General features: G+C 39.9%; 1 protein-coding gene across 4 annotated transcripts in view; it reads right to left on the bottom strand.

Annotated features, from left to right (window-relative positions):
• myo3b (myosin IIIB) overlaps positions 1 to 24,425 on the bottom strand; it is a 577,679-nt gene that overhangs the window by 328,783 nt on the left and 224,471 nt on the right. For all 4 annotated transcript variants that reach the window (XM_043693701.1, XM_043693698.1, XM_043693699.1 and 1 more), the window contains exons 17-20: positions 20,882 to 21,008; positions 17,499 to 17,709; positions 15,502 to 15,649; positions 5,869 to 6,022 (exon numbers count right to left, since the gene is read on the bottom strand). In XM_043693701.1, coding sequence (XP_043549636.1) covers positions 5,869 to 6,022; positions 15,502 to 15,649; positions 17,499 to 17,709; positions 20,882 to 21,008 — 640 coding nt within the window. The remainder of the gene's footprint in view (positions 1 to 5,868; positions 6,023 to 15,501; positions 15,650 to 17,498; positions 17,710 to 20,881; positions 21,009 to 24,425) is intronic.

The following is a 24,425-nucleotide window of genomic DNA, read 5'->3' as shown; positions in this document are numbered from 1 at the left end:
CCCTCCCACGCTGTGTGTGTGTGTCCCTCCCTCGCTGTGTGTGTGTGTGTCCCCCCCACCCCAGTCTGACCTATCACCCTCACCTTGACCTCTTTCCACCTATCACATTTCCGACGCCCCTCCCCCAAGTCCCTCCTCCCTACCTTTTATCTTAGCCTGCTGGACAAACTTTCCTCATTCCTGAAGAAGGGCTTATGCCCGAAACGTCGATTCTCCTGTTCCCTGGATGCTGCCCGACCTGCTGCGCTTTTCCAGCAACACATTTTCAGCTCTGATCTCCAGCATCTGCAGACCTCACTTTCTCCTCAATGAATTCTAATGGAAACAAGCACAGTGTGTCCAACCTTTCTGGTTAAGACAACTTGCTCATTCAAGGTTCAAATAAACCTCCTCTGAGCCACCTCTATCGATTATATTTCTTTCCATAAATAAGGAGACCAAAACTGCGCACAGTATTTGAGATGTGGTCTCATCATTGCCCTGTATAATTGAAGCATAATATCCTTACTTTTATGTTTAATTCCTCCCAAATAAAAGACGAGCATTCCATCAGACTTCTTAATCATTTACTGCACCTGCATTCTAACACTTTGTGACTCAGAATACCTAAATCCTTCTATACTTCACAATTCTGCAGTCATTCTTCATTTATATAATACTGTTTTTATTCTTCCTTCCAAAGTGAACAACTTCTCATTTTCCCACATTGTATTCATCTGCCGGATGTTGTTCCCTCTCTCAACCTATTTATATCCATCTGTAACCTCCATACGTCCTCTTCATAACATACTTCCCTAACTATCATTCTACAATCTGTAAATTTAGCTACCACGCCTTCTTTTCCTCATCCAAGTAATTAAGACAGGGAGTTCCAATACAGATCCCTGTGGATTCCACTCTTCACATCCTGCCAATCAGAAAAAGACACAGTTAAGTATACTCACTGTTTTCTACCAGTCAGTCAGGTGTCAGTCCACCCCATATGTTACCTCCTATCTCAGGAGCTACTACTTTGACAATACATTTTATGTGGCACATTGTGCCTTCTCAAAATCTAACTACAGTATATCCACAGACTTCTCTTTACCCACAGTGCATGTTACTTCTTTTGTTGACTCTTCCTCCTTGAGGTTTTCTAAGTGCTCAACAGTAACCTCCTTAATAATTGCTTCGAACACCTTCCCGACAACAGATGTTAAGCTAACGCGCATACAGTTTCCTGTTTTCTGCCTCCTTCCTTTCTTGAATTGACAAGTTATATAACTTGTCTGAAGGAATCCTTCCAGAATCTAAAAGATTTTGGAAAATTAACATCGATGTATTCACTACCTCATTTGCCATCTTTGTTAAGATCCTAGAGTGAATTCCATCAGGATCCAAGCAGTTGTCAGCCCACATCGCTATCAGTTTGCTCATTATCACTTCTCTCATGATTGCAATTTTACGAAATTCCTCTCTCCTTTCCAATTCCTGAATGACATCTATTACTGAAAAGTCTCAATAATGCTCAATAATGAAGGAAGAAACAAAACATTTATTCATTTCCCATCTGTTATTAAATCCCCAATCCTACTCTCCAGAGGACCAATGTTTACTTTACTCAATTTTTCCCTTTCTAAATATCTGTAGAAAATATTTTATATTCCTAGCTTACTTCCTGTGATACTGTCAGTTTTTTTTTTACTCCTGGCAACCTTTTAGTCATTCTCTGCTGTTTCTTATAATCTGCCTAATTGCCTGATCCACAACTCACCTGTGCAATGTCATATGCTTTTACCTTTAGATTGATGCTTTCCTTAACCTCAGATGGTGGCCCCTCTCCTTGGAATTTGTTTTATTAGGAATATACTTATTCTGAGTATTCTGCACAATCCCCTTAAATGTCTGCCATTGCTTCTCTATTAATCAATCTCTTAGCTTAGTATCTCAGGTTACTTCAGTTATAGCTCAGCTTTCATGGCCCCATAGTCACCCTTCTTCAAGTTCAATATACTAGTCTTACACTCATTCTTTTCCTTTTAAAATTGGACAGAAGATTCAATCATATTATGGTTGCTGCTATCTGGGGGTGCCATTACTCTGAGGTCGTTCGTTCATCCTGTCACATTACACAATACAAGTCAAGTAGAACCTGCTCTCTGGTTGGTTTTGGATGTGCTATCCTAAGAAACCACCTCAATAGCATTCTTGATGCCACATCCAGGTTACCATTGCTTACTTGCTTAATCATTGTCACTTTTTCCAATTTATGTGTAGATTAATATCACCCATGATTATTTATTGCTGTCTTTATTTTAGATTAGATTAGATTAGATTCCCTACAATGCGAAAACAGGCCCTTCGGCCCAACAAGTCTACACCAACCCTCCGAAGAGTAACCCAGCCAATCCCATTTCCCTCTGACTATTGCACCTAACACTATGGGCAATTTAGCGTGGCCACTTCACCTGACCTGCACATCTTTGGATTGTGGGAGGAAACTGAAGCACCCAAAAGAAATTCACGCAGACACAGGGAGAATGTGCAAATTCCACACAGACAGTTGCCCGAGGCTGGAATCGAACCTGGGACCCTGGTGCTGTGAAGCTGCAGTCTTTAATCACAAGTACTCAATATTTTAGTTTGAGTATTTCTTCTTAAATTTCACTCCCATAAGTGACTTATGTCTCCTACTATTTCTCATCTGCACCCAAACCAATCCTACGTCGTGATCTCCTAAACCAGCATTATCTCTAATTACTGCACCAATACCATCCTTGATTAACAGGGCTAACCCTCCACCGTTACCTAGATTCCTGTTCTTCTTGAACGTCACACATTCCTCAATGTTCGGGTTCCAATCTTTGGCATCACGCAACCACGTGTATATAAAAGCTATCAAACTGTATTTATTTACTTCAATTTATTTACTTTGTTATGAATGCTACCACAGAGCTTTTAGTTTTAGCCTTTTCTTAAGTTTATAATATCTGGTTTTGTTTGTCAATGTCTTTTTAGGCATATTCCATCTGTTCCTTCCTGCCTTTCTCTGACCTTGACTTTTTGTGCTCTCCTGCCTAGATTCTACTCCATGATTTTCAACACCTACTCAAATTTGATTTCTCACCCTCATACTTAGTTTAAAACTCATTCTACTTCCCTACTAATGGGATTGGTCGAACACTGGTCCCAGCACAGTTCAATGCAGGCTGTTCCAATAGCACAGTTCTGACTTGTCCTAGTATTGATGCCAATGCTCCATAAACCAAAACAGACTCCTCCACACCATTCCTTGTGTCACATATGCATTTCACTAATTAGATTAGATTGGAAACCGGAGCACCCGGAGGAAACCCACGCAGACACGGGGAGAATGTGCAAACTCCACACAATCAATCGCCTGAGTCAGGAATTGAACCCGGGTCTCTGGCGCTGTGAGGCAGCAGTGCTAACCACTGTGCCACCGTGCCGCCCACAAATTTTTAGTCCTTTGTCAATATGGACGTGGCTCAGCTAGTGATCCAGACATTATTATCTTTAAGGATCTGCTCTTCAATTAGATGCCTAGCTCCTCATACGATCTAAGCATAATCACTTTCATAGTCCTACCTACACTGTCGGTTAAAAGAAAAATTATTTACCATTGTGATTCACATGGACACCCTGATTTCAACGTTGGGCAGGCTTTGTATGGTAAGTAGCAGTGTGTGCTAGAAATTCATTTTGGAAATGAGGCCTGGACTATTTCAACTACTAGCCAACTTGATCACAGTATGGCTCTTGAGCTCAGAATGTGACCCCTTTATCAACAGTGCACTATGGTTCTCATATACTCAATATGTTGTCCTGCTGCAAAACACCAAACCTACTCCAGTCCCATGACCTCTACCAATAAAGACAACAGCAGCAATATCTTGGGATTCTGACTTTGACACATATCTCCTGTGCTTCACCATTACTGGGTCAAAGTCCTAAAATTCCCTACCTAAGACTGTCATGGAAGAAACATTATCATCATCGTAAGGCCTACTATAGAGAAGAGGGCAGCCACCCCATTCTAAAGCCAATTAAACACAGACACTAAATGCCACCTTTTCAGAGTTATTTTTGTCATTTATATGAATAATCTGGATGTGAACATAGGAGGTATAGTTAGTTAAGTTTGCAGATCACACCTAAATTGGAGATGTAGTGGACAGTGAAGAAGGCTTGTAATATTGTGGGGAATATTTAACATTGCATGATGGGAAAAAGATGGCCAACTCTTAAACAGGACGGTGACAAAAGGTCAAAAACAGCTTTCAGGACCAGGCTGAATGTCAACAAGTTCTACAAGCTTGATAAAACTTCAGTAATCTTCTTCACGGCTCCTTGTATATTTTGAACTGCAGATTTTAGCCTAATCAAAACATCCGTACAACAGAAAAAGAGTTATGGAATAACACAAATGATTAGTGTTTTGAAAAACTAATAAGGCAAAGGTTCAGTGCTACAGATGATGTACCTTTCATGATAATCTGTAATTTCTCAGCATATTTTAAAGTATATAATGTCACTCTTTTCTTTGCCCTTGGAGAGTGCTGGGATCCTTTGTTTTCTCCCTCTCTTTTATTTTTTAGCCAGAAAAACTACATGTAATATTTCTTTTAATAAAGGCCGAACATTTTTCAGTCCAAAGTTGTTTTTGAATCTTTCTCGAAGTGTTGAGTTGCTCTCACAGACCTTTGCTAATTAAAATCTGATTCGACAGGTTACCTCAGAGTATAATGGAATCTTGATCAGATGAGCCAATGGGCCGAGGAGTGACAGATGGAGTTTAATTTAGATAAATGTGATGTGCTGCATTTTGAAAAGGCAAATCAGAGCAGGATTTATACATGTAATAGTAAGGTCCTGGGGAGTGTTGCTGAACAAAGAGACCTTGAAGTGCAGGTTCATAGTTCCTTGAAAGTAGAGTCACAGGTAGATATGACAGTGAAGAAGGCATTTAGTATGCATTCCTTTATTGGTCAGAGCATTGAGCATTGGAGTTGGGAGGTCATGTTGCATCTGTACAGGACATTGGTTAGGCCACTTTTGGAATACTGCATGCAATTCTGGTCTCTGTCCAACAGGAATGATGTTGTGAAACTTGAAAGTGTTCAGAAAAGACTTACAAGGATGTTACCAGGGTTGGAGAGTCTGAGCTATAGGGAGATGTTGAATAGGCTGGGGCTGTTTTCCCTGGAGCATCGGAGGCTGAGGGGTGACCTTATAGAGGTTTACAAAATCATGAGAGGAATGGGCAGGGTAAATAAACAAGATCTTTACCCTGGGTTGGGGGATATCAAAACTAGAGGGCATGGGTTTTAAGGTTGGAGGGGAAAAATTTAAAAGGGACCTAAGAGACAACTTTTTCATGCAAAGGTTAGTGCGTGTATGGAATGAGCTGGTAGAGGCTGGTACAACTACATTTAAAAGGCATCTGGATGGGTTTATGAATAGGAAGGATTAGAGGGATATGGGCCAAGAGCTGGCAAATGGGGCTAGACTAATTTAGGATATCTGGTTGGCATGGACGGTTTGGACTGAAGGGTCTGTTTCTGTGCTGAACATCTCTATGACTCTATGTAAACCATGAAGACAGAAATATCAGGGGCAGAGCCTTCAAATTTCTAAATTACATCCTTTTGACCATGTTCCCTAAACATTTTTGTGTGTGCACAATATTTTCAATCTTTAGAAACCTCATAGAACACTATTCCTTTCGGGTTTTTTTGTTCATCTCTTGATCTTTTCCTTCCCAATGTGGCAACCACCTTAGTAATGATAAGGTTTGTGATGTACATTGGAACATCTGTGGTGTGGAGGGTTATGTATAAATATAAGTTGTTCCATTGTTATTCTTACCGACAAGTGTCTGGTCAGATGCTTTAGGAAAACGGCTTTCTTCATCAAGCAGAGACAATAAGCCCATTGGTTTCTGAAGAAACATATCCAGTATTGGCCGATTATCCTGATATTCAACAAGTGTGGCATCAATTCCCTCAGTTTGGTATTCAATCTACAAGTGATCATAAGCAAAACCTCATGAGTTACAAACATAAAACAATAATAGCTGTGATTGGTGTTTTTCAAAGTTGAAACAGTACCTGGTCTGTTTCACTCTTTTTTTGTTGCAGGACAATATTGTAAAACCAGATATTAACAACTCTGACACAAACCTTACTAAATTATGCAAGGGAATATTATCTATAAAGGGAAAGATAATCAGATTAAGTGTTATTATATTGTTGCAAATTTTACTGTGTACCACAGTATGTTCAATTTCAATCACTTAATTGTGCCATAATCATTATTTTGCAATTGTTAATTGTAGATAAATTGCATTTTAATTGTATGAAGATGATGATGGACAATAACTGGTGATGGATAAAAATACTGAGAATTAGACACAGACTGAAATTCTGGTTATTTCATTAGACAGCATTTTCTTCTAAGGTGCAACTCTAATCCAGAACGTGTAAAGATTGTCTCCAGTGCTATTCTTTAGCAAATAGCTTTATTGAATATAACATCTAGCAAAATTGGGAGAGCTGTATCATAGACTAATAAAACAATAGCATGACATTATCACACTTACAGGATTTTATCTTTCTGTTAATGTCCCAGACTATTCCATTGTAATCTCTGGGCACAATTGATAGGACAGACCTTAAGCATAAACTAGAAATATGGTGGTCACTTTGGGCATACAGTTTAAAGGGACAAGCCTTTAAAACTGGGATGAGGAAGAATTTCCGAGCCAGAGGGTGATGTATCTATGGAACTTATTGCCACAGAAGGCCACGGAGGCCAGGTCATTAAGTGTAGTTAAGACAGAGATAGATAGGTTCTTGATTAGTAAAGGGATCAAAGATTACAGGGAGAAGGCAGGGGAATGAGATTGAGAAACAAAAATATCAGTCATGATTGAATGGTGGAACAAAAATGATAGGCCAAATGGCCTAATTCTGGTCTTTAATCTTGTGGTCTTATGGTCTCTTATGGGGTGGTCTGAATATCCATAACTTACATTCCAGTCCTCAATATTTCATGGCTAATGTCAAACATGAGGATGGAAACCTACTACAAGGATAGCAAGGGCACAATATGTAATCTGGCTTAAAATTCCTTTGACAAAGGGGATTCACTAGCACAGGTATTGACTAAGTTGGCTGAGTCTTGAAGGATATATCTGCCAGAATCTGCAGTAAGTGGTGAGAGAACCAACAAAATGGAACAACCCATTTGATTTTGCCCTCACCAATCTGCTTTCCACAGATGTACCTGTCTCTGATAGTACTGACAGGAGTGACTGCTGTACAGACTTTTATATTGAGGCTACCCTCCACTATGTTTATGGCATGATTGTGCTCATCAGGATAGATTCAGAATACATTTGTAGTACAAAACTGGGCACCCATAAGGACCATCAATAGCTGTGCTGAATTCAACCTTAATCTGTAATCTCATGGACCAGTACATTATTCACTATTTTGTTGATAACAAATCAGCGGATCAATCTTGGTTCAATGAACATGCGAGAAGAAGCCCCAGACATATCTAAAATGTCTGGTGAGACTACAGCAAAGAATTGCATGCACACTAAAAAATGAAAGCAGTATTCTATAGACAGTGTTAAGCAATTCCATAACCAATGAGTCAGATCAAAGCTCAGCAGACATTCCAAAGCAAGTCATGAATGAAACCAGTAATGGGAGGAGTCGGGCCACAAAAAGCCCCATTCTCAATGGCAGAGCTGAGACCATCAGTGCAAAATCAAGGTTGTGTATCTGCCATCATCTTCAGCCAAAAGTGCCAGAGTCTGATTCATTACAACCTCTTCCTGAGGTCCTCAAAATAACTTCCCCAGGTCTTAGCCAATTCAATTCACTTCACTTGGTATTAAGAAAGGCTGAACTTACTGGATACAAAGGCTGTGGGCTCCAACAATATCCCCCCTGAAATACTAAGAACTTGTGGTCCAGAACTAGCCATGGCCCTAACCAAGTTATTCTAGTACAGCTACCACAGTGACATCTATCTGCTCATTGATGTTCAGTAAGATTTTCCCAAAGCGACGCAGTTCAAGTTCTCATTGCAGCCTTGCTTCAAACTTGGGAAAAAAAAGAAAGGTAAGCTGATTTTTACTGCCCTTACATCAAGGCAATTCAACTGAGTGTGATGTCAAGAAGCTCTAGTAAGATTAAAGTTGATGAAATTCAAGGAAAAACTCTCCTTGGAGTCAAACATACAACAAATGTAAAGGGATGTGGTCACTGGAGGCCAATCATCTCAACCATATAACTTCACGACTTCCTACAGGTCATGTCTCAAGTCCAAACATCACAAACAGTGACGTTCCACAGAAGAGGAAATTGTTGCTTATGATTTGAGAGTCTTTAGTACTATTCTCAACTCCTCAGATAGTGAGGCAGCCCGTGCTCATACTCAACAGAACCTAAACAACCTTTGGGGTCTGTGCTGATAAGTGTCAAGTAATATTTATGTCAAGAGTGTGGTGCTGGAAAAGCACAGCAGGTCAGGCAGCATCCGAGGAGCATGAAAATTGATGTTTCGGGCAAAAGCCCTTCATCAGGAATGAGGCTAGGAGCCTTGGGGGTGGAGAGATAAATGGGAGGCGGTGGGGCTAGGGGGAAGGTAGCTGAGAGTGTGATAGGAGGATGGAAGTGGGGGTAAAGGTGATAGGGTGGAGTGGATAGGTGGGAAGGAAGATGGACAGATAGGACAGGTCATGAAGGCGGTGCTGAGATGGAAGGTTGGAACTGGGATAAAGTGGTGGGAGGGGAAATGAGGAAACTGGTGAAATCCACATCAATGCCATGGAGTTAAAAGGTTCCTGAGGCGGAAGATGAGGCGTTCTTCCTCCAGGCGTCAGATGATAAGGAGGAGGCCCAGGACCTGCATGTCCTTGGCTGAGTGGGAGGTGGAATTAAAGTGTTCAGCCACTGAGAAGGTCTGGATGAATTTAAGGTCAGGGTAGAAATTGCTGGTGCAGTTGATGAACTGTTCAGCCTCCTCATGTGAGCATGAGGTGGCACCGATGCAGTCATCAATGTAGTGGAGGAAAAGGTGGGGAGTGGTGCCGGTGTAACTACAGAAGGTAGACTGTTCCACATAGCTGACAAACAGACAGGCATAGCTGGGACCCATGCGCTGCCCATGGCTACCCCTTTCATCTGGAGGAAGTGGAAGGATTCAAAGGAGGAATTATTGAGGGTGAAGACCAGTTCAGCCAAACGAATCAGAGTGTCAGTGGAAGGATACTGGTGGGAACATTGGGAGAGGGAGAAATGGAGGGCTTGGAGGGCCTGGTCATAGCGGATGGAGGTGTAAAGGGGCTGGATGTCCATGGTGAAGATGAAGCATTGGGGGCCAGGGAAACAAAAATCTTGGAGGAGGTGGCGAGAGTGGGTGGTGTCCCGAACGTATGTGTGGAGTTCCTGGAATGGGAGAATAGGACAGTATCGAGGTATGTGGAGATGAATTCGGTGGGGCGGGATTAGGCTGAGACAATGGGTCGGCCGAGTTAGTCAGGCTTGTGGATCTTGGGTGGGAGGTAGAACTGGGCAGAGCGGGGTTCCCGGACTATGAGGTTGGTAGATGTGGATGGCAGATCCCCTGAGGTGATGAGGTTGCATACAGTTTGGGAGATGATGGTTTGCTGATGGGAGGTGAGGTCGTGGTCAAGGGGGCAGTAGGAGGAGGTGTCTTCAACTTGGCATCTGGCATCAGTGGTGTAGAGGTCAGTGTGCCTAATATTTGTGTCAGACTAGTGGCACGTCATGACTATCTTCAGAAATAGAAAATCTCACGACTGACATTCATAGAGTCATAAAGTCATAGAGATGTACAGCATGGAAACAGGCTCTTCGGTCCAATCCATCCCTGCCGACCAAATATCCCAACCCAACACCTGCCAGCACCCGGCCCATATCCCTCCAAACCCTTCCTTTTCATACACCCATCCAAATGCCTCTCAAATGTTGCAATTGTACCAGGCTCAACCACTTCCTCTGGCAGCTCATTCCATACACATACCACTTTCTGTGTGAAAACGTTGCCCCTTAGGTCTCTTTTCTATCTTTCCCCTCTCACCCCAAACCTATGCCGTCTAGTTCTGGACTCCCCAACCCCAGAAAAAGACTTTGCCTATTTATCCTATCCATGCCCCTCACAATTTTGTAAACCTCTATAAGGTCACCCCTCAGCCTCCGACACTCCAGGGAAAACAGCCCCAGCCTGTTCAGCCTCTCCCTATAGCTCAATTCCTCCAGCCCTGGCAACATCCTTGTAAATCTTTTCTGAACCCTTTCAAGTTTCACAACATCTTTCCGATAAGAAGGAGACCAGAATTGTATGCAATATTCCAACAGTGGCCTAATCAATGTCCTGTACAGCTGCAACATGACCTCCCAACTCCTGTACTGAATACTCTGACCAATAAAGGAAAGCATACCAAACACCTTCTTCACTATCCTATCTATCTGCGACTCCACTTTCAAGGAGCTATGAACCTGCACTCCAAGGTGTCTTTGTTCAGCAACATTCCCTCGGACCTTACCATTAAGTGTATAAGTCCTGCTAAGATTTGCTTTCCCAAAATGCAGCACCTCGCATTTATCTGAATTAAACTCCATCTGCCACTTCTCAGGCCATTGACCCAGCGGATCAAGAATCCTGTTGCAATCTGAGGTAACCCTCTTCGCTGTTCATTACACCACCAATTTTGGTGTCATCTGCAAACTTACTAACTGTACCTCTTATGCTCGCATCCAAATCATTTAAGGAAATGACAAAAAGTAGAGGACCCAGCACCGATTGCTATTGCTAATTTACTCATCAACATGGTGGGGATACCTTTGACTAGAAACTTAAGTGGTCTGCAATTAACCTGGAGTGATCTGAGAAATGCTATGGATTCAGGAGCAAGCCAGAGACTGGGAACTTTACAACAAATAACTCACCTTCTCAGTAGCTAAATTTGTCCACTATCAACAAGATATAAGTTTGGGAATGTAAAGGAATACATCCTTCTTGGCTGGAAGAGGGTAACCTCAGTAATACGAGAAATCTCAGCACCATCCAGAACAAAGTAACTCATTACAATGGCACCCCAACAACCATCTCCAAAGTTCACTCCTCCCACCACCAGCAGACAGTGACATCAATGTATATCCAAAGGTGCACTGCAACAATTTACCAAGGCACCTTCAATAATATCCTTCAACCCCCAAAACTCTGCCATCTTGAAGAATAAGGACAGCAGGCACATGGGGGACATCTCCGCCTTTAAGTTCTCTTCCAGATCAGATACATAGTGCTGTTCTATCACTGATATGAACATGTTGTTGGGTTAAAATCCTGGAACTCCTCCCCTATTAGCACTGTTATAGTGTCAACACACAATGACTGAAGGGATTCAAAAACCAGCTAATCATTACTTTTTCAAGGACCTCTAAGGATGGGCATTGAATTCTGCACTTGCCCGTGATGCTCTCACCCTATCAACAAATGAAGAAAATCATCTGCTTGATTTTAAAAAAAGAGAGCAGTTTAGCCATAGTTCTGTAAAGACTAACTTGGTTTTGCATTATAAAGCTAGTACAATAATTGTATTGTGTCTACGTATTCCTGAGTAGATATTTTTAAATGAATCAAAGATACTGAAGAACTGGATTTCAAATAAAGGAGTAGAAAAATAAGCCATCAGTACAAGTGAAATTTTTGAGGCAATTTTCATGTCACTTGCACTAATATTCTCTCTAAGCTATGCACCTGCAGCCACTCCATAGTTGCATACACAATGATCACTGTTGGTACACCAATCACAGCACTGACTCTTGATTCCAGAAAGCATTGCCAAGCATAGACCTTGAAGGCTTTTGCAGCGTAAGGAAAGTTAAAGAAAATGGTGACTAACACCCTACTACACCCTACCCAACCAGCTCGAGCCTCAGTAGTTCTCAATACTGAATACAAACATTATGGGATACAAGTTATGACACTGCCATTTCTAAGTTCTTAGAAAGGGCATCTTAACTCATGTCACTTCATTCAAGTCTCCAACGAATCCAAATCTGTTACACACTTTTCATCACAACATACATTGGGAAATATTTCAGAGGTGTGCCCATTCCTCCAAAAATACTTCATCATAACAGGTTCAGAAACTCTGGTCAGAATTTCTGGCCTTGTCAAGATCAGGAACAAAGGCAGATAGAGTTGAAAATTACTGGTGCTGATTGGTGTGCCAGTTTTCAAGTGCCAGCCATTTTTAGGAAGGTGAATGTGAGGCCTAGCAAGGATACCCATTCCCACATGAACCTTGGTGATGCAGTTAAAGGAGGTTGATGGGTATTTTCCAGTTATCAGATTTGACTGCCTGGAAATAAACGGCAGGAGTATATTGAGGTCTTCCACACCTGCCAAGCAATGGGTGCTGCCATAGACCATCCTGTAGAAGGATTACCTACAACACTCTCTGCCTCACCATATCATGGCAATCCGACTATTTTGCACACTTCTGATTTTTTAAAAATAGTGTTGAAAGGACATCTCCATATTGAAAGTGTTATCAGAAACTCAGATTTAAGTGCAACCTGACTGCTCTCAAGGAGGAGCCTGTTGGAGAGATAGAAAAAATAAGAATGAGGGAAAGTTAACCTGAGAATGAGAGTTTAATTTTGAAACAGTGCAAGTCTGATGGGATGACCAGAATTCGGTAGGATAAAGACAATAGACATTTGAATAAGTTGAAATTTATGGAGGGTGGAGTGGGAGAACCTAGTCAGATGAAAATCAGATTTGTTTATACTGCTGGTGTCAATTAAATAACTGAGCTTCAGTGATAAGGTGCACTGAGACGGGGCAGAGGGAAGAAATTTTATGGTGATGAAATTAAAGTGTGGAGAGGATAAGAAATATAAATGTTAGCTCATGGGCTAAGAATATAAGGAGTGTGTTTAATCCTGAGACATTTATCAGAAAAGGGAATGAAGTCAGGATCAAGAGTATGTAGGTTACTGCAGGGCCAAAGGTGTTATTACTTCCCAATGATTAACTGAAGGAAACTACATTTCATTCAAGACTGTATATCAACAAGCTATCTGAAAACACAGAGCTAATGGAAGTACAAGGTCAGAATATTCAACAATGATTGCACGACGTTTAGCAACATTCATGCCTCTCAGATACTGAAACAGTTCATGACCAAATGCAGAAAAACAATATCCAGGTTTGGGCTGAAAAGTGGCAAGCAACATTTGCACCACACAAATACCAGACATCAATACCATGCCATTCCCCAATTAGAAACAATCTAACCACACTATGGCAATCAATGTCATTATCATCATTAATTCCCCTACTATCAACATCCTGACACCATGAGGGACAAAACAGTCTGCTTGATTGGCACCATATCCAACTCTTCCACCACCAACTCTTAGTAGCAGCAGTGTGTACCATCCAAACGATGCATTGCAGAAATTCACCAGAGATCCTCACAGAGCACCTTCCAAACCCATGACCACTACTTTCTAGAAGGATGAGGGCAGCAGATATATGGGAATGCCACCACCTGTAAGTTCCTCTCCAAGCCACTGACTATTCTGACTTGGAACACAGCACCACTCCTTTGGTGTCATTGGGTGAAAACACCGAAATTCACTCGAACTGCATTGCGGGTCTAGCGACATCACACGGACTGCAATGACTCATGGATCTGCTCATCACCACCTTCTCAAAGGCAAACAGAATGGGCAATAAATGCTGGCTGGCCAACCAGTGACACTCACACCCTACAAGTGAATTACAAAAAAGAATTAAAAGAAATTATGTGAAGGTGGAACTAGGTGTTGTCAGTGTACATGTGGAATCTGTAATTGATGCCATATTGGGATGGCATGCTCATGAGTGCAAAGAAAGAATCAAAGCCAAATCCTTAGGGGACTCTACCAGAAATAATGGTGTGGATGGTGTGTTGGAATCCATGGTTTCAAACATTATATTTTTTGATCCCCGATCCCCGATTAAAAATGGAAACTCATGTTAAAAATCATGATTTGGAGATGGATTGGGATGTACAAAGTTAAAAATCACACCACACCACGTTATAGTCCAACAGGTTTATTTGGAAGCACTAGCTTTCGGAGTACTGCTCCTTCATCAGGTGGTTGTGGAGTATAAGATTGTAAGACACAGAATTTAAACTTGTGCTATAAATTCTGTGTCTTACAATCTTATAATCCACCTGATGAAGGAGCAGTGCTCCGAAAGCTAGCACTTCCAAATAAACCTGTTTGACTATAACCTGGTGTTGTGTGATTTTTAAATATTAAAAGTGTGATTAGAATCCAAAACCCTTGGAGTGGTTTGAATCTGCTTGAGGTCATATAAATGATAAAGTGCTTTCAAAGCTCAGATGAAGATAATAATTCTAGTGCAGTGCAGGCAGGCTGGAGAAAACAAAGAGGGACTAGATCCAAAGGCTGAGAATATGTAAAGATCCAGATGCTGCAGGTGGTTCTGTTACTCAAAGAGATAAAATTTCTGAATCTACTCCATCCAGATCATTATGAGCAGAGCTGAGAAGGTTCTCCTGATGTGTGACATGTAGCCATACTGGTAGAGCTCAGAGTTATGTGCTGCTTTAAACTGGGAATCAAGAATAATCCTAGAAGTTGAAGCATTGAAATTTCTTGTGAGGAAGACAAAGTTTTGAAGCCCTTTAAGACTGGGATTGATGACATGTATACTGATTATGCTGTTGAGCGAATTCAAAAACTCTGTCTTAGTTGATCTACTATTTAATGTATTATTTATGGTTTATAGTCAATGACAATTTGGCTGTGATTTCTGATTTTAAAATATATTGATTTTCAAATTGTATGGTTTCATTCTTCCAGTAAAGAACTCGGATTTTGGATTCCTTTTGTAAAACAAAAATGTCTGGAATCATAACAGTGGGGAAAAATATCCAAAGTAGAACAATTGGCTACGATTGGAGAGTTAAGAGTAGAGTCAAGTAAGGGGATTCAGCAAAGTGGATAACGAAGGAAAGGCTATGAAAGAAGGTGGTGTCTTTGACCACCAAGATTTTGCCACAAAAGGATCATGTAACTTTGTAACAGTTTGATAGTCAGTGAGTACTACATTCATTGCCTACCAATGTCCTACCTTGCAGGAATATTCCTTACAGAAGTAATGTAATGAATGCTTAAGGACAAAGACTACTACATTGCACTCTTTCATGGCTCAAGATATCCCCTGCAAGCCGACCATACATAAACTGCTCAGATACAATCAGAACCAAGGGATCATTAAGAAATACTATATTGTTGAAGCAAATTTTCAGGTGGCTGAATAGGTGTGGGGACCTTTTATAAAACATCCAAAGGTATATACAAAAGTAAAAGGAAAAGAAACATCTAATGCTGTCGCTTTGTAGACTTTTGACCAATTTCTAATTGAACCTACCTGTTCAAGAGCAAAGATGTGTTGATTGAAGTAAAATTGGATCTGCTCATTGGCAATGTTGATACAGAGTTGTTCAAAAGAATTCTTCTTGAAGTTCTCAAACCCAAAAATGTCCAGAATCCCAACATTCATTACACTTCCAGTATCACTAATGAAAATTTAAATTAAAAATATTAAGCAAAAATTGAAAGAAAATTATCCAATAAAGATCCTATCATGGATACCAAGGTCCATTGAATAATATTATGTGAAGTTATGCTCCCCCATCACATATCTTAGGATTTTTTTGTGTGAGGCTACAAGATATTCAGTAATATTCTTGTCAAACCATTTGTCTATCTTTAATAAAAAAACTCAGATCTCAGGAAATAAAATCATTGTAGGATTTCTTCAAGAATAACATCGATATAAAATTTGACATCACTCAATAATTTACTAAGATTGATCAACCAGAGTTTATGAGACATTGCAAGTGTCAAATTGTAACAACCTTGTGGTTAATTTTGTTTTTTTGTGGGAAGGCAATTTGTTTCCACTTGGTTTTCTTCTTTAATAATGCAGCTGAGGTGGATTATGAAGGCATGAATGTGTGAATAAACTTTAGGGTAATAGCGATTGTGTGAGCTATACACAACATTTTGAACATTTGGAATTATTCAACTTCGCTTGCTTTGATGATTGCAACTGGGTAGCACAACAATACACAGTTCTGAAGAATCTAGTAAGGTGAAACATGACTTTTATTTTCCTTTCCATTGTGTTTCCATACTCAGCTGCATCACCATGGAAAGATGCTGGGTGGAAAGAGAAAAGAAAGCGAGGAGCAAAGTTGTTACCAGTCAACATGTAGATGTTTTGTTGCTTGTGGCTCGATCAATCTTAATATAAATTACTGAGTGATGTCAAATTTTATATCAACATTATTTTTGAGGAAATTCAATGCCGATCATGATTTTACTACCGAGATCATTTTATCTATGTCTTTTTATTGCAAGTAGTATAAGATTACCTTTATTTAAACCTCTACATGTCGAAGCAGAAGAATAAATATTTACTTCAGTAATGGATTTTTAAAATTCATGCAAGGAATGTGGCCAGCATTATCTAAGATAGTACATAACACTATTCTCCAACTGTCCTGGACAAAGTGGTTAAGCTGCCTTCTTGAAACTCTGTAGTCCTTGGAGCGTAGGAGCATACACAACGCTAATAGGAAGACAGTTTCAAGATTTTGACCCAGCAACAAGGAAGAAACAATGATATAATTTCAACACAGAATGCTATGGGACCCTTGGAGGGGAATATGCAGGTGGCATTTCCATGTATGTGCTACCCTTATTCTTGCAGGTGTTAGGAAGGTGCTGTTGAAGGACAGTTGGTGAATTTCTGCTGTGCATCTTGAAGATGGCATATAATGCTGCAATTGTGCATTTGTGGTGAAAACAATGAAGGTTGAAAGTGGTGAACAGGATGCCAATTAAGTAGACAGCTTTGTCCTGGATGGTGTCAAGTCTCTTGAATGTTGTTGGAGCTGCATCCTTTCAGATAAATGGACAGTATCCAATCATGGTCCTGACCCTGCACTCTGCAGAAAGTGGGCAGGCTTTTAGGGAGACAGAAGTTCAGCTTCTCAGTGCAGAATTCCTAGCATCTGACATGTTTTTGTACATGATGGGAGTATATACATATGGCGAGTCTGGTTCAATTTCTGGTCAATAGATCAGAATCAATGGATGTTGATTGCAACTAATTTATGCAATATAAATATCAGATTATATATTTTTAGGATTAAAAATGTATGTGTAAATGAGAAAAGGCTTGACAGGCATAAGACGCAATGACAGAATTATTAGGATTTTTTTAATGTTGCTTGATTTTGAAATCTGACAGCTGTTATGAATAGCCTCTAGGGTTTCTCTAAGCAGAGACATTTTCCTGAAACATTTTTCTGTGGTGCCCTTTAGGTTTTTCACAACTTTTATAGTTCATTCACCTACCATACACTTTTATCAGCCTGAAGAAGTGTATTGATGCGATTTACAATCCAGCTGAATAGCCTTCCATACAAAGCCTTTGACATGGCATCTCGAACATCAGAAGCTTCATCTACTGTATTCATTCGAATTATAGTTTCTCCCCGTGTCACAACACAGTGAGAAGTAAGTGCTTCCTGAAACTCTTCAGAACCAATACTAAGCAGAGTTGAAGCTAGAAGAAAGCATTTGTGAAGAATTAACTTTTAAGCAACTCATTAACCATAAGAATGTAATAGGTGGGGAGTTGGCAACTATAAAACACACTTTTGTAAAGTAACTAATGCAACTTGAATAAACATGACTGTCTTATAATGGGTTTCAATTTTTAAGTTGGAACTACACCAGCAAAATTGTTGGATGTCTATTCCATTCGTAGTGCTTATTTTGGTAGTCTTTGGTACGATGATTGTTAACATCAATAATCAAAAATGCAAATTAAAACCTACAAAGGTCAATCATCTGCACAGATATGTGTAAGTAAAAATAAGCAGACACATTCTCCCCGTGTCTGCATGGGTTTACTCCGGGTGCTTCAGTTTCCTCCCACAGTCCAAAGATGTGAAGGTTAGGTGGATTGGCCATGCTAAATTGCCCATAGTGTTAGGTGCATTTGTCAGAGGGAGATGGGTCTGGGTCGGTTACTCTTCGGAGGGTCGGTGTGGACTTGTTGGGCCGAAGGGCCTGTTTTCGCATTGTAGAGAATCTAATCATAATCTAATCTAATCTAATCAAATATAGCATAGTTGTTTCAATTGTTAACTAGAATCTACCAAATAAGAGATCATAAAATATATATATGTGCCCTTTGACTGCAATCAGCAGGAATGTGGTCAGGATTTCTACCTACACAACACTACGACCACTAAACATCCCATTGGGACTGGGATTTTGACAAGCTGCAGGATATGCATACATATTTTATTGAGAGCCTGCTTAAAGGAGTCAGAGTAAAGAGTTTCATTTTGAGGCAGGACCTAAACTTCCTAATTGAAAATGCTAGAGAGAACTACTGCAGAAACAGATATTCGAAGCTTCTTGCTCCAGTCTGGACACTGCATCTTGGAAAGGATTTGTTGGCCTGTGTAGGAGTGCTTTGCAGTTTTGCCAAAAATAACTATTACTTAATTTCTGAGGAGAAATTTAGCAAACTAGACTTAATTTCCCTTGAATATAGAAGGCTAAAGTGTAATTTGATGGAGGTTTTTTAGGATTTTCAGAAGAATCAACAGGATAAATAGAAAGAATTTTTTTTCACCGATAAAGGAATCTAAGCCCATGGAACACAAATTTCAAACCACCATTGATCCATAAAGGACAGAACTTCAAAAACATTTCTTCACACAAAAAGGTGTAGAAGTGTGAAGCTCTCTCCCCAAAAAACAACTATGCTCATTTAACAAATAATTCTAAACATGAATGAAGGATCTTGCTGTGTATCACAATAAGATAAAACTAATGTGGACTCACAGAGAACACCCATTTCTCGAATAGCTTTTTTCTACACATTTCCAACAGAGAAGGCAGAATATGGGAATGCTTGGCTACTATACCTAAACTCATTTAAATAAATATAATTTATGCATTACAATTTAGAATAGTACATGCCCATAATTTCAAAGAAGCCAACAACGGTATCAGAACAGGTAGGGTTGCAACATTATTGTTACTGGGGTGTAACTTGTTCATGCTTCTTGTGTTTTATAATACGTTTTTGGATTTAGAATGCAATTTGTAGCTTAGGAATTGTAGTTTCAGCTGCAGAAAAATGGGGTAATTACAACGTAAACAGACAGAGAGGTTATTACACCTACAAGGTGAGACAGAAGAGATAGAACAGAGATAGAAAAACATAACGCATGATCTAACTGAAAGCAGAAACAGAAAAGGGAACCACAATTTCTAAAGAAGTATAAACCAAATGAATTGTAAGTCTAAATATATATATGAAAATAAAATCAAAATTTTGACAGACTGAAAAGATTGAGGCTGTCGAGAGGAGTGCAAAACCATCTAAGTAGTAGCTGTAACTTAGACATTCTGTGGTTTACAGCTCACTAAAGGTAGCTGAATTCGACAAAATGAATTTCTTCACTTAGAACATGAAATGCAGGTAAAGATTAGGCCCTTCTTTTTACTGAGCCAGAAGGGCTTTGCAGGTTTGCAAAGGTAACACTGAAACATGAATGCACATGCCCCTCCTCCATATCAGGCATCAATCATTTCAATATGGCGGGGATGGTAGGGGTAAACAGGACAGAACTTATTTCTCACATACCCAGTTCTCGAAGGCAATGGCACATTTGAAAATGCAGTTGACATGACTCAGAAGCAATTTCATCAACCAATTTCTGAAACATGGCTTCTAGGCTTTATGCATGTGAGGAAAATGTCTAAGTCTATTGGAGGTCATTAGACATATCAGGTATCTTTCTGGAAAGTAAAGGTATCAATATCCCATTTTCCACTTGGGGTCTCTGCAGCTTTCAGGACTCAATATCGAGTTCAATAACTTTGGGGTCTGAGCACCTTCTCCCATGTCCTTACCCAAACCCCCACACACCAGGCCTTGTCATCACATGGATTGCCATCACAACCAACCCATTCTCAGTCAAAATGGTCACCGTTAGCATCTATTCATTCTCCTAGGCTGACCTTTACGTACTCCTTTGTCTGCCCCACTGTTCTTCTCTCTCTCTCTCTTTGTTTACTCCTCCCCTTCCCCACCCTATTGTCAGCAATATATACTAACCTTTTCCTAGCTCCAATCAGATCTGCAGAAGGGTCACTGGACCTGAAATGTTAATCCAGGAAATTTCCCACCATGCACCTGACTCAGGAGTGAAAACCTACTCCTTCATATCAGTTTAAGTTTTGAGAGGTAACAGTATATGGAGGTTTCCTAATTTGAATCAGTTGGAAAAGCCTGAAGTAAGTCTCATAAAATCTTGTAGCAATGAAAGCAGATTAGCTTGGAAGTGCTGGACTAGTAAGGCGAACAAGTAATTGAGCCATCCACAGTCAAGAGTAGTTAATGACTCCAGAACAGCTGGAACTGGGAAAATGAAATATAGTTTCCAGAAGACGATAGCACATATATTTTCAGTCCCTACATAGGTAAATTACTTCAAGATTGATGTCGGTGATCAGCCATGATCATATAAATTGTGTGACTTGGCTATTAAAGTCAAATGACCTATTCCAGCTCCTAATTTTTACGTCACAGCTTTTAAACTTAGATTATTATCAATCTTTTCTGTGAATAAAAGAGAATAAATCTCAAGATGTAATACTGTATTTGTATTATGCTACGTTTGCAGTTATAATACATTGAAAAGAAATCTTACTATTTTCTAAAGGTTCACCATCTGGAATTTCACTTTTATCCATCTGATGCTTTGAGGCAATGGGTGAAAACTCAATATTTCCATTATTCAGGATTGCAGCAAGAACTCTGTACACTGACCGAACTTCCTGAAAAATAATTCAGTTATGCACAATGAAATAAGCCTTACATTTTGATAGCTTCATACACATTGTAACTCAACGGAGTGCTTAAGAAGCTTTCTACCAGAGTATTTTAAAAAAGATAATATACAACATAGTTGTTTATTTATAACAAGAAATTGAATGAAATGGATTTTCCTCTTGACATTAAGAGTACTCCATTAATTTTGAACTCATTTACTGTTAGTAACAGTTATGGTTGGGCTGTACTCCATGCATACATGTTCACATTATAGAAAACAGCTGACACAGCTTCATTTAAAATTCACTGTAAATCAGCCTACTTAAAACTTCCTACAAAACATAATTCAGGAATAATTTTAATTTGAAGCAAGATGGGGATTTGTTTCCAATAATGTAATACTGACTGGTAATACTAATATTCTGCTGGTGCTAAATGTTAACATTGCTTAGGGTGGAATTATTGCCAAGATTACAACATCTTCGAATTTTCAGGATACTGGCGATAAAAAAAAAGAGGTTGTGAGTAACAGTCCCATTTTCTGTCAACCCATAAATAGGTCTTTTTTTACAAACTGGATGGATTTTTAAATAAGTACACAATTTCTCATCAGACAAAATGAACAACTGACTAAAGAAAATCAGGTTGGAACTGTAATCAATTAGAGTCATACAGCATATAAACTGGCCCAATGCATTTATGCTGACCAGGTTTCCTAAACTGAACTAGACCTACTTGCCTGCGTTTGGCCCCTATGCCTCAAAACCTTTCCTCTCCATGTACCTGCCCAAATGTCTTTTAAATGCTGTAATTGTACCCACTTCGACGCCTTCCTCTGGCAGCTCGTTCTATAAACGACCACTCTGTGAAAATGTTGTCCCTCAAGTCCTTTTTAAATCTTTTCCCTCTCACCTTAAACTGATGCCTTCTAGTTTTGGACTCCCTTACCCTGGGAAAGTCTTTGGATCTTATCTTGTTCCTCAAGATTTCAAAAACCTCTATAAGATCACCCCCTCAGCTCCTATGCTCCAGGAGGAAAAGATCCCAGTGTTTACAACTCTCCTTATAACTCATACATTCCCATCTTGGTAATGTCCTTGTAAATCATGTTTGCACCATTTTGAGTATAATAACATTGCTCCTATAACAGGGCAAACAGAATTGTACACAGTACTCCAAATGTGGCCCTACCAAAGTCTTTTACAGCTGTAACATGATATTCCCAACTCCTATAGTTAATGCGCGGACCGATGAAGGCAAGCATGTCCAATGCCTTCTTCACCATCTTAAAAACATATGATGCCATTTCAAGGAACTATGTAGCTGCACCCCTAGGTCTCTCTGTTCAGCAACATTCCCTGTGATCCTACCATTAAATGTGTAAGTCCTGCCCTGATTTGTCTTACCATGATGTAACACCTCACGTTTATCTGCATTAAACTCCATCTGCCATTCCTCGACCCTCTGACACAGTCTATCAAGATCCCATTGTACTCTTAGGTAACTTTCTTCACTGTCCACTATACCACCAATTTTAGTGTCATCCGCAAACTTATTACCCATGCTTCCTACATTCTCATCCAAATTGTTTATATAAATGACAGACAATAGTGGACCCAGCAGTGATCCTTGCAGCACACCAGTGGTCACAGGCCTCTAACCTGAACAACAACCTGATTCAAATTTGAGATAAGACACTGTTTTTATCATTTTCTCATTTTGTCAAAGTATTTAAAAGAACAACACATAATCTTTGATTGGTTTGTTTGTGGTTTTCATCAAAAAGATTTTGTTTTAAATTTTAGTTAGAATCAGGAAGAGCAGGAGAAACAGGTTAAATGTTTTCTGTGAAAATACATAATGACCTGAATATTTCCATCAGTTCCTGTTGTTCAGACTGCTAGTATCAAGAGCAATATGTATTTATATCACTTTTATTATGATATTTGTAGTTTTTGTTCCTTCTGGAACTAGTCTATCATCACTGGTGCTAATGCCAACATTCTTTAATACTAACAAATATTCAAAACTTTTCAAAATAATGTCACATAAGTTCTCAAGACTCTATCAAATGTCTTAAAATGCAATAGCAACCTGAACTTAAAAGGTTAGGAATTTTTTTTCAAATAACATTTAGTATTCTTTCTGTCTTTCTGTTTTTCACACTGAAAATTATGTGTCAGTCTTTTAGATACTTTGACAAAATGACACTGATAAAAATTATGTCTTTTCATGTAACTCAGCCAACGTTGTCTATCTCATATGCTACTGGCAAGGATGCCCTGAGGCATGGTACGTTGGCAAGACAGAGCAGAGGCTACAGCAACTGATGAATGGACAGTGCACAGCAATCAACAGACAGGAGTGTTCCCTCCCAGTCAGAGAACACTTCAGTGATCCGGGACATTCAACCTTGGACCTTCAGGTGACCATTCTCCAAGGCGTACTTCGGGACAGGCAACAAAGCGAAATGGCCGAGCAGAGGCTGATAGCCAAGTTCGGTACCCATGGGAATGGCCTCAACCGGGATCTTGGGTTCATGTCACACTGCAGGTGACTCACTGCAGGTGCACTACATACACGCACAGACACAGACACAGACACACACAGACACAGACACACACACACACAGATAGACACACACACACACACACAGAGATAGACACATACACACTCTCCTACAGACACACATACACTCCTGCAGACAGACACACTCCTACATAACCATACTCTCATGCAAACCCTCTCTCAAACACAAGCACTGACTCAAACACACACACATACTCCCACACTCACACACTCCCTCTCACAGACTTATACCCCTTTACACTCACACTCACACACGTACACGCACTCACAGACACTCATAACTTCCCCCCAACATGCGCACGCGTGCGTATACACACACACACACATTTGTGGGGTGAATTTGTACTTGCAGAATTACATTGTATTTTTCTCAAAAACTGCATGAATCCATGTAAGATTCTGTATACCCGTTTTTTTAGATTGGAATCATTCTGATACAGGGCACCTCACACTTTAAACGCATTACCTGGGCCGACATGACACCAATTGTTAAAGTTCACTTGAGAATGTAACTTTTAAAATGTTCTACGATTTACATATGAAAGAACTGAAACCAACATAGTCATTCTAAAAGATGAGAGACTTAACAAACAATCCAGGTCTTTTCCAATAAATAATTTCAGTTACATCACACTGTAAACTTTTGCTATGAATTCTGTGCCTGACGATCTTATACTCCACAACCACCTGACGAAGAAGCAGCGCTTCGAAAGCTAGTGCTTCCAAATAAACCTGTGTGTGGTGTTTAAGCCATTAATGCTTTCAGCATGTTCTGTTATCATATCTTTTATAACAGACTCTAGTATGTTCCCCACTACTAACATTAGGCTAAC

Source organism: Chiloscyllium plagiosum, chromosome 7 (assembly GCF_004010195.1).
Source record: "Chiloscyllium plagiosum isolate BGI_BamShark_2017 chromosome 7, ASM401019v2, whole genome shotgun sequence".
NCBI classification, from domain to species: Eukaryota; Metazoa; Chordata; class Chondrichthyes; order Orectolobiformes; family Hemiscylliidae; genus Chiloscyllium; species Chiloscyllium plagiosum.
The sequence above is the reverse complement of the archived record's forward strand: the minus strand, read 5'-3'. Positions and strand labels throughout refer to the sequence as shown.